The following is a 10,929-nucleotide window of genomic DNA, read 5'->3' as shown; positions in this document are numbered from 1 at the left end:
GACCTGCTTAATATGAGAGACAAACGAGATGTCTTGATCAAAGATAACTCCAAGGTTCCTCACAGTCGTACTGGAGGCCAGAGTAATTCCATCCAGAGAGAAAGTATTATCTGATAATCTAGTTCTGAGATGTTTCGGGCCAAAAAAAATGACCTCAGTCTTGTCCGAGTTTAATAGTAAAAAGTTGGAGGACATCCAGTCCCTTATGTCCTTTAGACACGCCTGTAGTCTGACTAGCGGCTCCGTTTCTTCAGGCTTCATGGATAAATACAGCTGGGTATCATCAGCATAACAATGAAAGTTTATGCCGTGCTTCTGGATGATGTTTCCTAGAGGGAGCATGTAGAGGGTGAACAGGATCGGTCCGAGCACAGAACCCTGTGGAACACCGTGGTTAACGCTTGTACCTGTGGAAGACACATCGTTAGTGTGAACAAAATGAAATCTGTCGGATAAATATGATTTAAACCAGGGCAGTGCTGTTCCTGTAATCCTGATCTCGTGTTCCAATCTGTGTAGCAGGATGCGATGATCTACGGTGTCGAAGGCAGCACTGAGATCCAGTAGAACGAGTACAGAGACAAGACCCCGGTCCGATGCCATGAGGAGGTCATTGGTGACTTTAAGCAGTGCTGTTTCTGTGCTGTGATGGGCTCTGAATCCAGACTGGAAAGCATCGAACAGACTGTTCCTACGCAGGTGGTCGTTTAGCTGACTTACAACAGCTCTTTCGAGTAGTTTGGAGATAAAGGTGAGGTTGGAGATCGGTCTGTAGTTTCCTAGGACGTCCGGGTCCAGTGAAGGTTTTTAAGTATCGGAATGATCACAGCAGTTTTAAAAGCCTGTGGTACATATCCTGTTTCCAGAGACAAGTTGATCTGTCCTAATATAGAGTCTCCGATCAGAGGAATAGCATCTTTGAGGAGCCGTGAAGGGATCGGATCCAGAAGACAGGGAGTAGGTTTAGACTTCCTGATGCTGGTGGTCAGCTCAGGGAGGCCGATGGGCACGAAGCAGTCCAGAGTTAGATCAGGATCCGTTTCCAGAAGTGGTGGTGTATCCTCAGCAGTCACAGAGAGATTGTGGTTGATTTGTCCTCTAATAGTGGTGATTTTATCGGTGAAGAAGCTCATGAAGTCTTCACTACTAAGAGCTGCAGGAATGCGAGGCTCCACAGAGCTGTGGCTCTTTGTCAGCCTGGCCATGGCGTTAAAGAGAAAGCGCGGGTTGTTCTTGTTTTCTTCTATTAGTGATGAATAGTAGGCTGTCCTAGCTTTGCGAAGGGCCTTCCTATACGTCAGCAGACTGTCTCTCCAGATCCTCCGGGAGTCATCTGATTTAGAGGACTGCCACATCCTCTCCATCCTACGTGTAATCCGTTTCAGTGATCGGATGTTTGAGTTGTACCACGGAGCTAGCCTCTTCTGGTTTGTAGTTTTCTTCTTCTTCAGTGGAGCAATCCTGTTTAAGACTGAGTGTAATGTGTCTGCAGTGTTGTTGACAAAGCGGTCCAGCTCTGCAGGAGTAATATTTAAGTTGGTACCCCCATCAGTACTTGGGACTGTGGGGAGTACTGGTAGGATTGCTGTCCTAAACTGCTTTACGGCGTCTTCAGACAGACATCTGCTGTAGTAGACCTTTTCCTTAGGTGCTGGTAGGTCTGAAAGAGAGAAGTCAAAGGTTATTAATGAGTGATCTGAAAGAACAGGATTTTGAGACCACACTAGCAGGTTCTCCGCTTCCAGGCCGTAGGTGAGAACCAGGTCGAGGGTGTGACTGTGGCAGTGTGTGGGTTCATTTACTAACTGAGAGAACCCAACTGAATCCAAGAGTGAGTTGAAGGCAATCTTCAGACTGTCGGAGTCGACGTCCATATGAATGTTAAAGTCACCCACTATGATGACTTTATCTGTGCTAAGCACTAAACTTGATAAGAAGTCTGAAAACTCCGGCAGGAACTGAATAAGCAGCAGCAGGTGGACGATACACTACGACGAGTAAAACAAATTCTGACTTCTTCCAGCTTCCGTGAGACAGGCTGAGAGTGAGACTCTCAAAAGGAGTATGAGTAGACTTAGGTTTAGGATTCATCTGAAGATAAAGACTTTTTGTAAGTTAGTATTTTTAGTGTTTCAGTATTATCTGCATTACAGTTTTTTCTGATTGCTTAAGCACATTTCTGTAACTATTGGCTATTTGTGTAAAACTCTACACACAAATAAAAAAACCTTACACCAAATCAGCAAAACATTGTAGATCTCTTGCAAAAGGCAATACATCTTGTTTAACTCTTCAAACCTTTGTAAAAATGGTATTTTTGTACCACACAGTTAACACAAACCATCATATTACTAAGCACACAATGTGCCAACTACACACTGATGGTATTAACTGAAAACACATCTGGCTTTTGCTTTCTCTGTGCACAAGGTATGTCCATGTGAGGTCAAACTTTTGTCATAAATAGTTCTATAAACACAGGGATTCAAATTTCAAGTATGAATGTTTATTCACACACATCAAAACAAACACAAGAAAACATACAATTTCACTGAAAGAGAGAGAGAGAGAGAAAATCAGTCTCATGGTCTCTCTGGGTCCGGCCACAGAATTTCATCAACATCACATGCAATGTCTTCTAGTCCAAGGCACCGGGGAACATGTCTCCTGGAGTGCTGTATCCAGGCCTGACATGATACCTGGTCCATATCCTCGCATGCCTCCTTCCAGATGCTGGATGTCTAGTAATTCTGTGGAGTAACAGTTTCAGTTTTACATGTACAGTATTGTTGTTTTTCTCATTAGAGTATGGTACACCTACAAAAGTTAGAGTGAGGGAACTGTACTAACTGATTCTCATCAATATGTCCTTATGATGCTTGCTACAGTGTAGCGGCTCAGGCTGAACCCGTTGGCAGCTTCCCTCAGGGTCATTCCATGGTTGATCACATGATCCACTATTGTAGCTCCAATGACATCAGTAATTCTATTTCTTCTTACCCTTCCTCCTTCCTCTTCACCTCCTCGTCCTCTTCCTCTAAATTCACCTCCTAGTCTTCGTCCTCCTCCTCTTCCTCATGTTCCTCCTCTAATTCTCACTCTTCTCAGTCTTCTTCTCCCTCCATTGTTCTCCACACTGAAGCTTACCTGTGTCTTATTTACAGAGCTCATGCTGATTGCAAAGTGAACTAATGATGTAAAACAGTTCTCACATGTGACAGTGTAGCCAGACAGTTGGCAAAATAGTGTAAATACCAGCCATACATGTGTATAGTTTTACTAGGAGTGTGTTGATCATTTGGAAATTGTGTTGAGTTGTGTTTACAGTTCAGCAAAAAGAGTGCTGTGCAGTGGATTATATTTATACAATTGCAAATTGTGTGTTACAAAAGTGCAAATTGAGTGTAAAGCAGTACTACTACAAAACTTAGTGTGAGGGAACTGTACTGATGTATTCTCATCAATATGTCCTTATGATGCTGGCTCAGGCTGAACCCGTTGGCAGCTTCCCTCAGGGTCATTCCATGTTTGATCACATGATCCACTATTGTAGCTCCAATGACAGTAATTCTGTTTCTTCTTACCTCCTCGTCCTCTTCCTCTAAATTCACCTCCTAGTCTTCGTCCTCCTCCTCTTCCTCCTGCTTCCTCATGTCCTCATCCACCTCTAATTCTCGTTCTTCTCAGTCTCCTTCTCCCTCCGTTGTTCTCCACACTGAAGCTTACCTGTGGCTTATTTACAGAGCTCATGCTGATTGCAAAGTGAACTAATGATGTAAAACAGTTCTTACATGTGACAGTGTAGCCAGACAGTTGGCAAAATAGTGTAAATACCAGCCATAAATGTGTGTAGTTTTACTAGGAGTGTGTTGATCATTTGGAAGTTGTGTGTAAAGCAGTGAGTTGTGTTTACAGTTCAGCAAAAAGAGTGCTGTGCAGTTGATTATATTTATACATTTGCAAATTGTGTGTTACAAAAGTGCAAATTGAGTGTAAAGCAGTTTTTTTGCTTTTAGTTTTGCAAACTCAGTGAGTGGTTTTGCTATAACTATTAATAATTTTAGAAATTGGGCTATAGGAATCATTGATAGTGTTTAAGCAATCAGAAAAAACTGTAATAGTATATAAAGTAGTTTCAGTCCCTGGCAACATGAAGTTCTTTGTAGTGTGTGGTTATGATGCAGAGAGCTGCAGGATGAACTCCCTCTGGTTGTGGCCTCATCAGAAGATGGCTCTCTGATGCAGACAGTGTTTTTTTTCACCACAACAAGCAACAATAGGCAGATTGGAGTAAAACGATGAGCTAAAACTTGTTTAGACTTCCTTTTATATTATAAAACCTTATATTGTATCTTGTTTACTTGACTGAATGGAAGAATGGACATGATTATTATGTAAATTACAGTGTGTTTATTCAGTCCTGAGGGAAATATTCCTTTTCAAGCATTGACCCTAATATAGGATGATCTCATTTCTTTAGTTATATTTACACATCTGTTGTGTGATTGTTTGCTGTGCAGAGGTGTTGCCTAGCTGTATAAAGATAGAAATGGTGCAGAGTATTTGCACAGATACATGTAGGAGGTTTGTGGGATTTGTAGTGATGTGTCTCAGTCTGAACAGTCCATCCATGTTACCAGTTAATGAAATGTTACCTGGCTATAAAAGGTCTGTAAGCATCTTACAACTATCACTGCTCCTCACATAACCTGCATGATTGATAAAACAGATTCATGATCCAAAGTCCATATCATAACAAGAAATGTTTTATTTGTCGATCATGACAGACTGCAGGTATAAAACATGTAATTTTTTTATTCTTATTTTATTTCTTATTTATTCCTGTTAAACAGCTGATGTTTATCTCTCTCACTGTTCACCACAGCAGCCAGCAGGCCACTCTCACTATAAGATAATGTGGACTGTCATCAATGTTCTTACTGACTTCTCCATCCAATAGCAGTCACATTGTTTTCTAAGATCAACACAAACATGTGAGAAAGTCAGAGTGAATTACAGAGATGATACAATGAGTGCTGATCCTTATTTAGAAATGTTTATAGTAATTGTCTGATCTATCAAAATCAAGTCCTACAAGCAGATTTAATATGAAAAAGCTTTCGTTCCACTCTGAGCTGATGTTGCACTTATTTAAAGACTCTATCTTGTGGCAGCATACACCACGTGTGTCTCCAGCTCTCTTACTGCTGCAGGCCTTCTGCTGCTTTGTGCTTCCGGACAGAAATTCACTGCTGCATAATTCAGGCTGTCAGAGCTCAGGTTCTGTGAATTAAAATATTTACAGACACTTATGAGTGACAGACAAAAATATATCACTGAATCTTTTCAGGAATTTGATTACCTCACTGTGCTGTTGATTGTGTCCTTTTTGTTGAGCTGAATGAAAGAAAAGTTACATCCAAGAAGTTATTCAGTTAAAAATATATAATTGCTTTTGAAATAAATTTGAATTAATATGAAATATGTCTTTGCATTTAAATATTAAACATATAAATACCTTTGTGGAATTTCCATATGATCACAACCAGACTGATGATCATTACAAGAAGAACTGTTAAACCTCCCAGGATCACAGCCATCAGATTTGTGAATCCATCAAATACCTCTACAGAGATCAATCAATCAAAATTAGTAATGTTCAGTATTGACTAAAAATGAACATATTAAGACATAAAATATTTGATATCAGTCTTACCTTGCACCTTTAAATGTGTTGCACTGAAAATGATTGAGTTTTCTCCATTGTAATGTCCACAGAAGTACAGCCCAAAGTCAGATAAATCCACTGATTTGACATGTAGAAACAGAGTGGTGGTGTTGGATGTCATATTAAATTTTCCATTTTTAAATGCACCACCGAACAAAGCCTTGGAATTAGCGCTGGACATAGATGAGATGTAGCTGACATTGGGTCCGTTTTGTAATTTCAACCAGTGTATGTTAGCAGGAAATGTGCTAAAGTTGGAGCAGTGCAGTGTGATGTCTTCACCAGGCTGAACCTCCACAGTATGAAACTCGGAAACAGAGACAGAGATCCAACCTGATGCAAACAAGTAATAAGTTCATGAAGCTCAAACAATAATAGTGCGATTCCACAGATGAATAAAAGGTAAGCTGGCAGGTGTTGTATTGAGGAAAAATGACAGATGTACTTACTGAAGGTGCAGAGTAACGCCAGTATCAAGGTAAAGTGAGCCATTGTGTGTTCAACAGGACTCCTCCGCTGCAATGGTCGTCACTGAACTGTGCTCCAGTCAGAGTGATGTCAGTGTAAAGAGGTGGGGTGTTCTTTTATGGTTGCTCACACTGACACTGTAGCTGCTTTAAAGAGAAATATAATGTGACATTTAGATCATCTCACCAATGTTTTGAACAGAACTTTGTACAGACACATGTATCAGCACATCAACACAGCAGGAGTGTTTGTGTGTATGTGTGTAGCTCTACATGTATCTCTTCTCTTGTCTTTTTTTCGACCTACTCAAAGGTACTCAAAGTGCTTGTACCTCGAGCAGCTTAGGGTTAAGTGTCTTGCCCAGTAAATGTTTGTACAAAATGCAGTAGTTGTCACATAAATCCATGGAGATGTAACCCCACTGCCCACATTACAGCAATAATACATTGTTTTTGTATACAGTAGTAATCAGCTGAGCATGTTGCAGACTACAGATCTAAATGTTCTGAATGCTGGGTCAATAACTCACTAAATGATACAAGTTCTCAGTGAACATTATTACACTTGGTAGGTTTAAGTGAGTATCACACTATCACAGAGATTGATGAACCTTCACCTGCTGTGGTTTTGATGCTCAAAACATGCAGCTTAGTAAATGCTTTGTGTGTGAGCGTGCATGCGTGCATCTGGGTCTTTGTGGCTGTTACTGTACAGCTGCCACCTTGCTGGAAGCATCTTCTCAATAAGGGACGAGTGCTTGTGCAGTGAGTCTGTTCAGTGTGACCCGTGACTCAGTGAGCTTTTACAGTTTGAGATGGAATGACCACAAACCAGATGCGACTTTTTCTACAGGTGTGAACAGCTTCTCTAGATGAAATCAGTCAATCAGTTTATCGCTAATCACTGGCAATTGCTATAGATAACAGAGAAACGAGATGTATTCATTACTTTTATTAAATTAATGGAAGACATGTACACTAGACTGTTACAATTGTACTAAATCAAAAATATGTCCTAGCTCATTTGAACAAAACAAACATTAAAAAATTCACTGTACCAAAATAGGACTGCATTTTAGATAAATTTCCCAGTTTTAGATAGTTTCCCACAGACCAGTCAGCAATTTGTGGTGGCATCTTGGTGCTGGTGTCGCATTGGTTGGCGAATCAGGTTATGTAAATATACACCTGTATGCTTATCTAATGACAGTTTAAAGCTACAAGAAGCATTTTGAATTGATTCAGTTCAATCTTAATTCTCTTAGTTAGTTCTGACTGATAACACAAATAAACATTTTTACTGTAACCCTGCCTGGACCTTCCCCCACCTCAACAAGCCAGTAGAATTAGTTTGCTCATACAGATACCTGGACTCTATATTGGAGGAAGACCTGTCTTTTAAATGTCATGTTTCATGAATGACTCACCAAATTGACATTAAAGTTTTTACTTCAATTTGTGTCTAATTTAGTTCCAGTCTTTAGATTCTGTGTCAGCTGACCTCAGCCCATATGTCAATTAGGCGACTACGGAGCCCCTCTGATGACATGGTAAAAAAATAAATAAATCGTGGCCACAAAATATGTACAACGTGCCCATGTTGACAATACTAATTGTCTGTTCATGTCTCCAGTGCTCCAGCACGGTCCCCAGAGATTGACGCTCATTGCTGCCTGGCCCAGACAACAGTTAAAGTGACACGATGGACAGGGAGAGGGACACTCATTGCTGCCCGGCCCGGGCAAGAGAACAACGCAACAGACTTACAAAGCTTTGAGCTAACAGGCCTCATGTCAGATCACACTGCTCTCTTCCTGTATCAACAAGTGACGTGTAGCTCACTCTCCTCCTGTGCAGCTTTCACTATAACAGACACCGTGAAGAACTTTCATTCCTTTCTTAGCAGACCTCCTTCAAACACAAATAACATTCTTTACCTTCACAGTGATACTTTCTGACAAAAGTCATGGTAACATCACTTCCACTCTGAGCTGCAGCTCAATTACTTCATCAGTTTATCTGTTGGCAGCAGACCAAACATTTGGCTTCATGTCTTCTTGTGTTGTGACCAAAAGTCACTGCAGCACAGTGTGAGTAATCAGAGCCCAGATTCTGTATATAGTCAGGATCCAAAAATGACTGAAACATGGAGCAGCTTCCTGATAGTACCTTTCTGTTTGTTGATTTTAACAGATAGTCTGAAGATGACTGTTATATATATATATATATATATATATAATATATATATATATATATATATATATATATATATGATATAAATCAGAATCTCAGCCATCAACTTTATGCAGTAAAAATAAAGTCTCAGTAGACATGAAATTAAGATTAATATTTTTATTTCTTTAGTAATGTGTGCTTTAGGGCAGCATACATGTTATATCACAGTTCAAGGTGTGTGTTTTTATAACATCTATACAGCCCTTGATGTTTTGAATTGTTTCATTTGCTGCTTTCTTTTGATTTTACTGTTAGAACCCTTTGATCTGACAGGCCTCGTGTGTTTTCTCAGACCACACTGTTGTGTCTTCCTGTCAACAAGTGATGTGTACCTCACTCACTCCTTCAGTGCTGCAAACCTCCATCAAACACATCAGTGTCAGTGACCTTACTGGCTCATGAATCATCAGTCAGAGAAAACATTAGAATGAAAACTCACTGCAGGCCGCTCTCAGTCTATTAACTGTGTAAGAAGCATGACTCTCCACCTCCTGCTTCTTATTGAGCCTACACTCGGGGGAGAGTCCTTAGGTCATCACAATCCAGATTCTGCAAATGAGTGTCATTTACTGCTGAACCATCACAGTACTAAAAATCAGTCATCATCTTTGAGTCAGCTTTGATTATTGATTATTTTGAAAGAAATGCTCAGGCAGCCATACTTTTGGATTGTCAATTCACTTTATTGTAAAGTCCAAGTGTTTTTGTTCAGTTTATAATTTCTGATTTGAAATGAATATTTCTGTCTGAAAAATAATCTTGTAGATTTAGTGATAATATTCCTTTTTCAATTTATTTAACATTAATCCCAATGAATGTTTTGCTCAATAGACTTTAATAAGAGAATGATAATGCAGATATTTCAAACTTTGTTTACATAGCACGTTTCAACAAAGTTACAAAGTGCTTTACGGCACAGAAAGAAAAACAAATCGCAGTAAAAACAAAATATACATTTTACAATATTAAAATAGTTAAATTTTCATGAATCTAAAGGAGAACTGTTATTCTTCTTTTATTCTTCTCACCGTTGTACAAAGTCTTCAGATTCTATCTGGTAGCAGCATAAACAACATTGATCTCTGGTTATCAGCTAAGTGACAGAAACAAGACATCTGGTCAGTTTATTGATCATTGTCTTCTGTTTTGTGTTGTTGACACAACTTTATTAAAATTATTAGAGCAACAAGAGACATAAGATAAAAAGTGTAGCTCTTAAACTGTACCTGTCTGAAGCTTCCGGTTGTGAACAAGCAGACCAATGATGATGATTACAAGGAAAATGATGACAGTAGCCAGGGTCAGCTTCACTATGTGGTCTGAGTCTGCTACAAGATCATTAAAGAGGACAAAAGTGTCTGAAATGTTTCAGCTTCTAATGTGTGATTATCTGGACCGTGACAAAATCTTACTTTTACATTTGTTGTTCATGTCACTGTGAGGGTCATCACTGCCTTTAAAGAAACAGGATTTAATATTCTATAATATATACTGTAATAATCCACAATTCAGCATACAAGCTGTTGAAGACAGTCATATGTAACTGAACAACAATCAAAGAGAAGTAAAGACTTTTCATGAATCTTACCTTAAACATATAAATGCATCACACTAAAATGTGGACCTCAACTTCATAAAATCCACAGAAATACAGTCCAGAGTCAGATACATCTGCTTGTTTGATTTTGAGAAAGATGGTGGACATGTTGGAACTCATCTCAAAGTTTCCATTTTGAAATCCCTTACAGTATGAAGGTCACCGTTTGATCTGAGCATATAGGAGCAGCTGACCATGCTTATGTTGACCAGTCTGAACAGGAATGTCACAACATCATAGTTGGAGATTCTGGGAAACAGCAGTGTGAGTTCATGACCAGGCTGGACCTTCACCCTGTCAAAGCCTGAATCTGAGACAGGGATCCAGACTGAAACAAACAGCAGAGATGACAGAAGAGTACTGAAAACAGTTCAGTTGGTTCAATGGTTAACTTGTGCTAACCATACATAAATAAACTGAGCAGTGATGTTAAGAATAGATGAAAGCCAGTACTTATAGAGGATGCAGAGACTTAAGGTTGTTGTCAAGGAGAAGTTCATCATTGTGTGGATGACTAAACCTTTGCAATGTCCGTAAATGATGTGACCCAGGAAGAGGGCTCTCAATTTAAAGAGGCGGAGTGTTTCTGCTGCCAACTACATGCCGTGTTAGCTCAGTGTTACCACTTAATAGAAGAAGAACCAACTTAACTTAAGAATGCCTTGTAGTCTATGCTGTTCCAGTATACAGTGTTTTTATACTTCTGCATATATGACCCAAAATGTCAGCTGATTTGTTTATTCAAGACAATGATCCAATATTACATATATTGAACTGAGATGTTGGGGAGTTTCCTCACATTAATTTTTTGCCTGCTTCTTGGAATAAGGTCTCAACTTTGACTTGACCATTTAAGAATTGACTTTATTCTACTTCATCCGTCCTGTTGTTGTTGTCTTCAT

General features: G+C 39.5%; 1 protein-coding gene across 4 annotated transcripts; it reads right to left on the bottom strand.

The window, feature by feature from the left end:
* Nucleotides 1–4,916: 4,916 nt before the first annotated feature.
* On the bottom strand, nucleotides 4,917–10,554 carry LOC114450947 (uncharacterized). 4 transcript variants are annotated; one of them, XM_028429411.1, is made up of 8 exons: nucleotides 10,481–10,554; nucleotides 10,019–10,355; nucleotides 9,843–9,884; nucleotides 6,178–6,342; nucleotides 5,717–6,061; nucleotides 5,519–5,626; nucleotides 5,363–5,397; nucleotides 4,917–5,283 (listed from the first exon to the last, which is right to left on the bottom strand). In XM_028429411.1, the coding sequence occupies exons 4-8, from the start codon at nucleotides 6,218–6,220 to the stop codon at nucleotides 5,161–5,163; spliced, it is 654 nt and encodes a 217-aa protein (XP_028285212.1). In that variant the 5' UTR covers nucleotides 6,221–6,342; nucleotides 9,843–9,884; nucleotides 10,019–10,355; nucleotides 10,481–10,554; the 3' UTR covers nucleotides 4,917–5,160. The 4 variants fall into 4 exon arrangements, 3 of the variants coding, with proteins under 3 accessions (XP_028285212.1, XP_028285214.1, XP_028285211.1); XM_028429413.1 differs by lacking the exon at nucleotides 9,843–9,884 and having other exon boundaries at nucleotides 6,178–6,339; XM_028429410.1 differs by lacking the exon at nucleotides 9,843–9,884 and having other exon boundaries at nucleotides 10,481–10,546.
* Between the last annotated feature and the right edge of the window lie 375 nt (nucleotides 10,555–10,929).

Source organism: Parambassis ranga, chromosome 18, assembly GCF_900634625.1.
Source record: "Parambassis ranga chromosome 18, fParRan2.1, whole genome shotgun sequence".
In the NCBI taxonomy this organism is placed as follows: Eukaryota; Metazoa; Chordata; class Actinopteri; family Ambassidae; genus Parambassis; species Parambassis ranga.
Note: the sequence above shows the minus strand (reverse complement) of the source record. Positions and strands in the feature narration are given on the sequence as shown.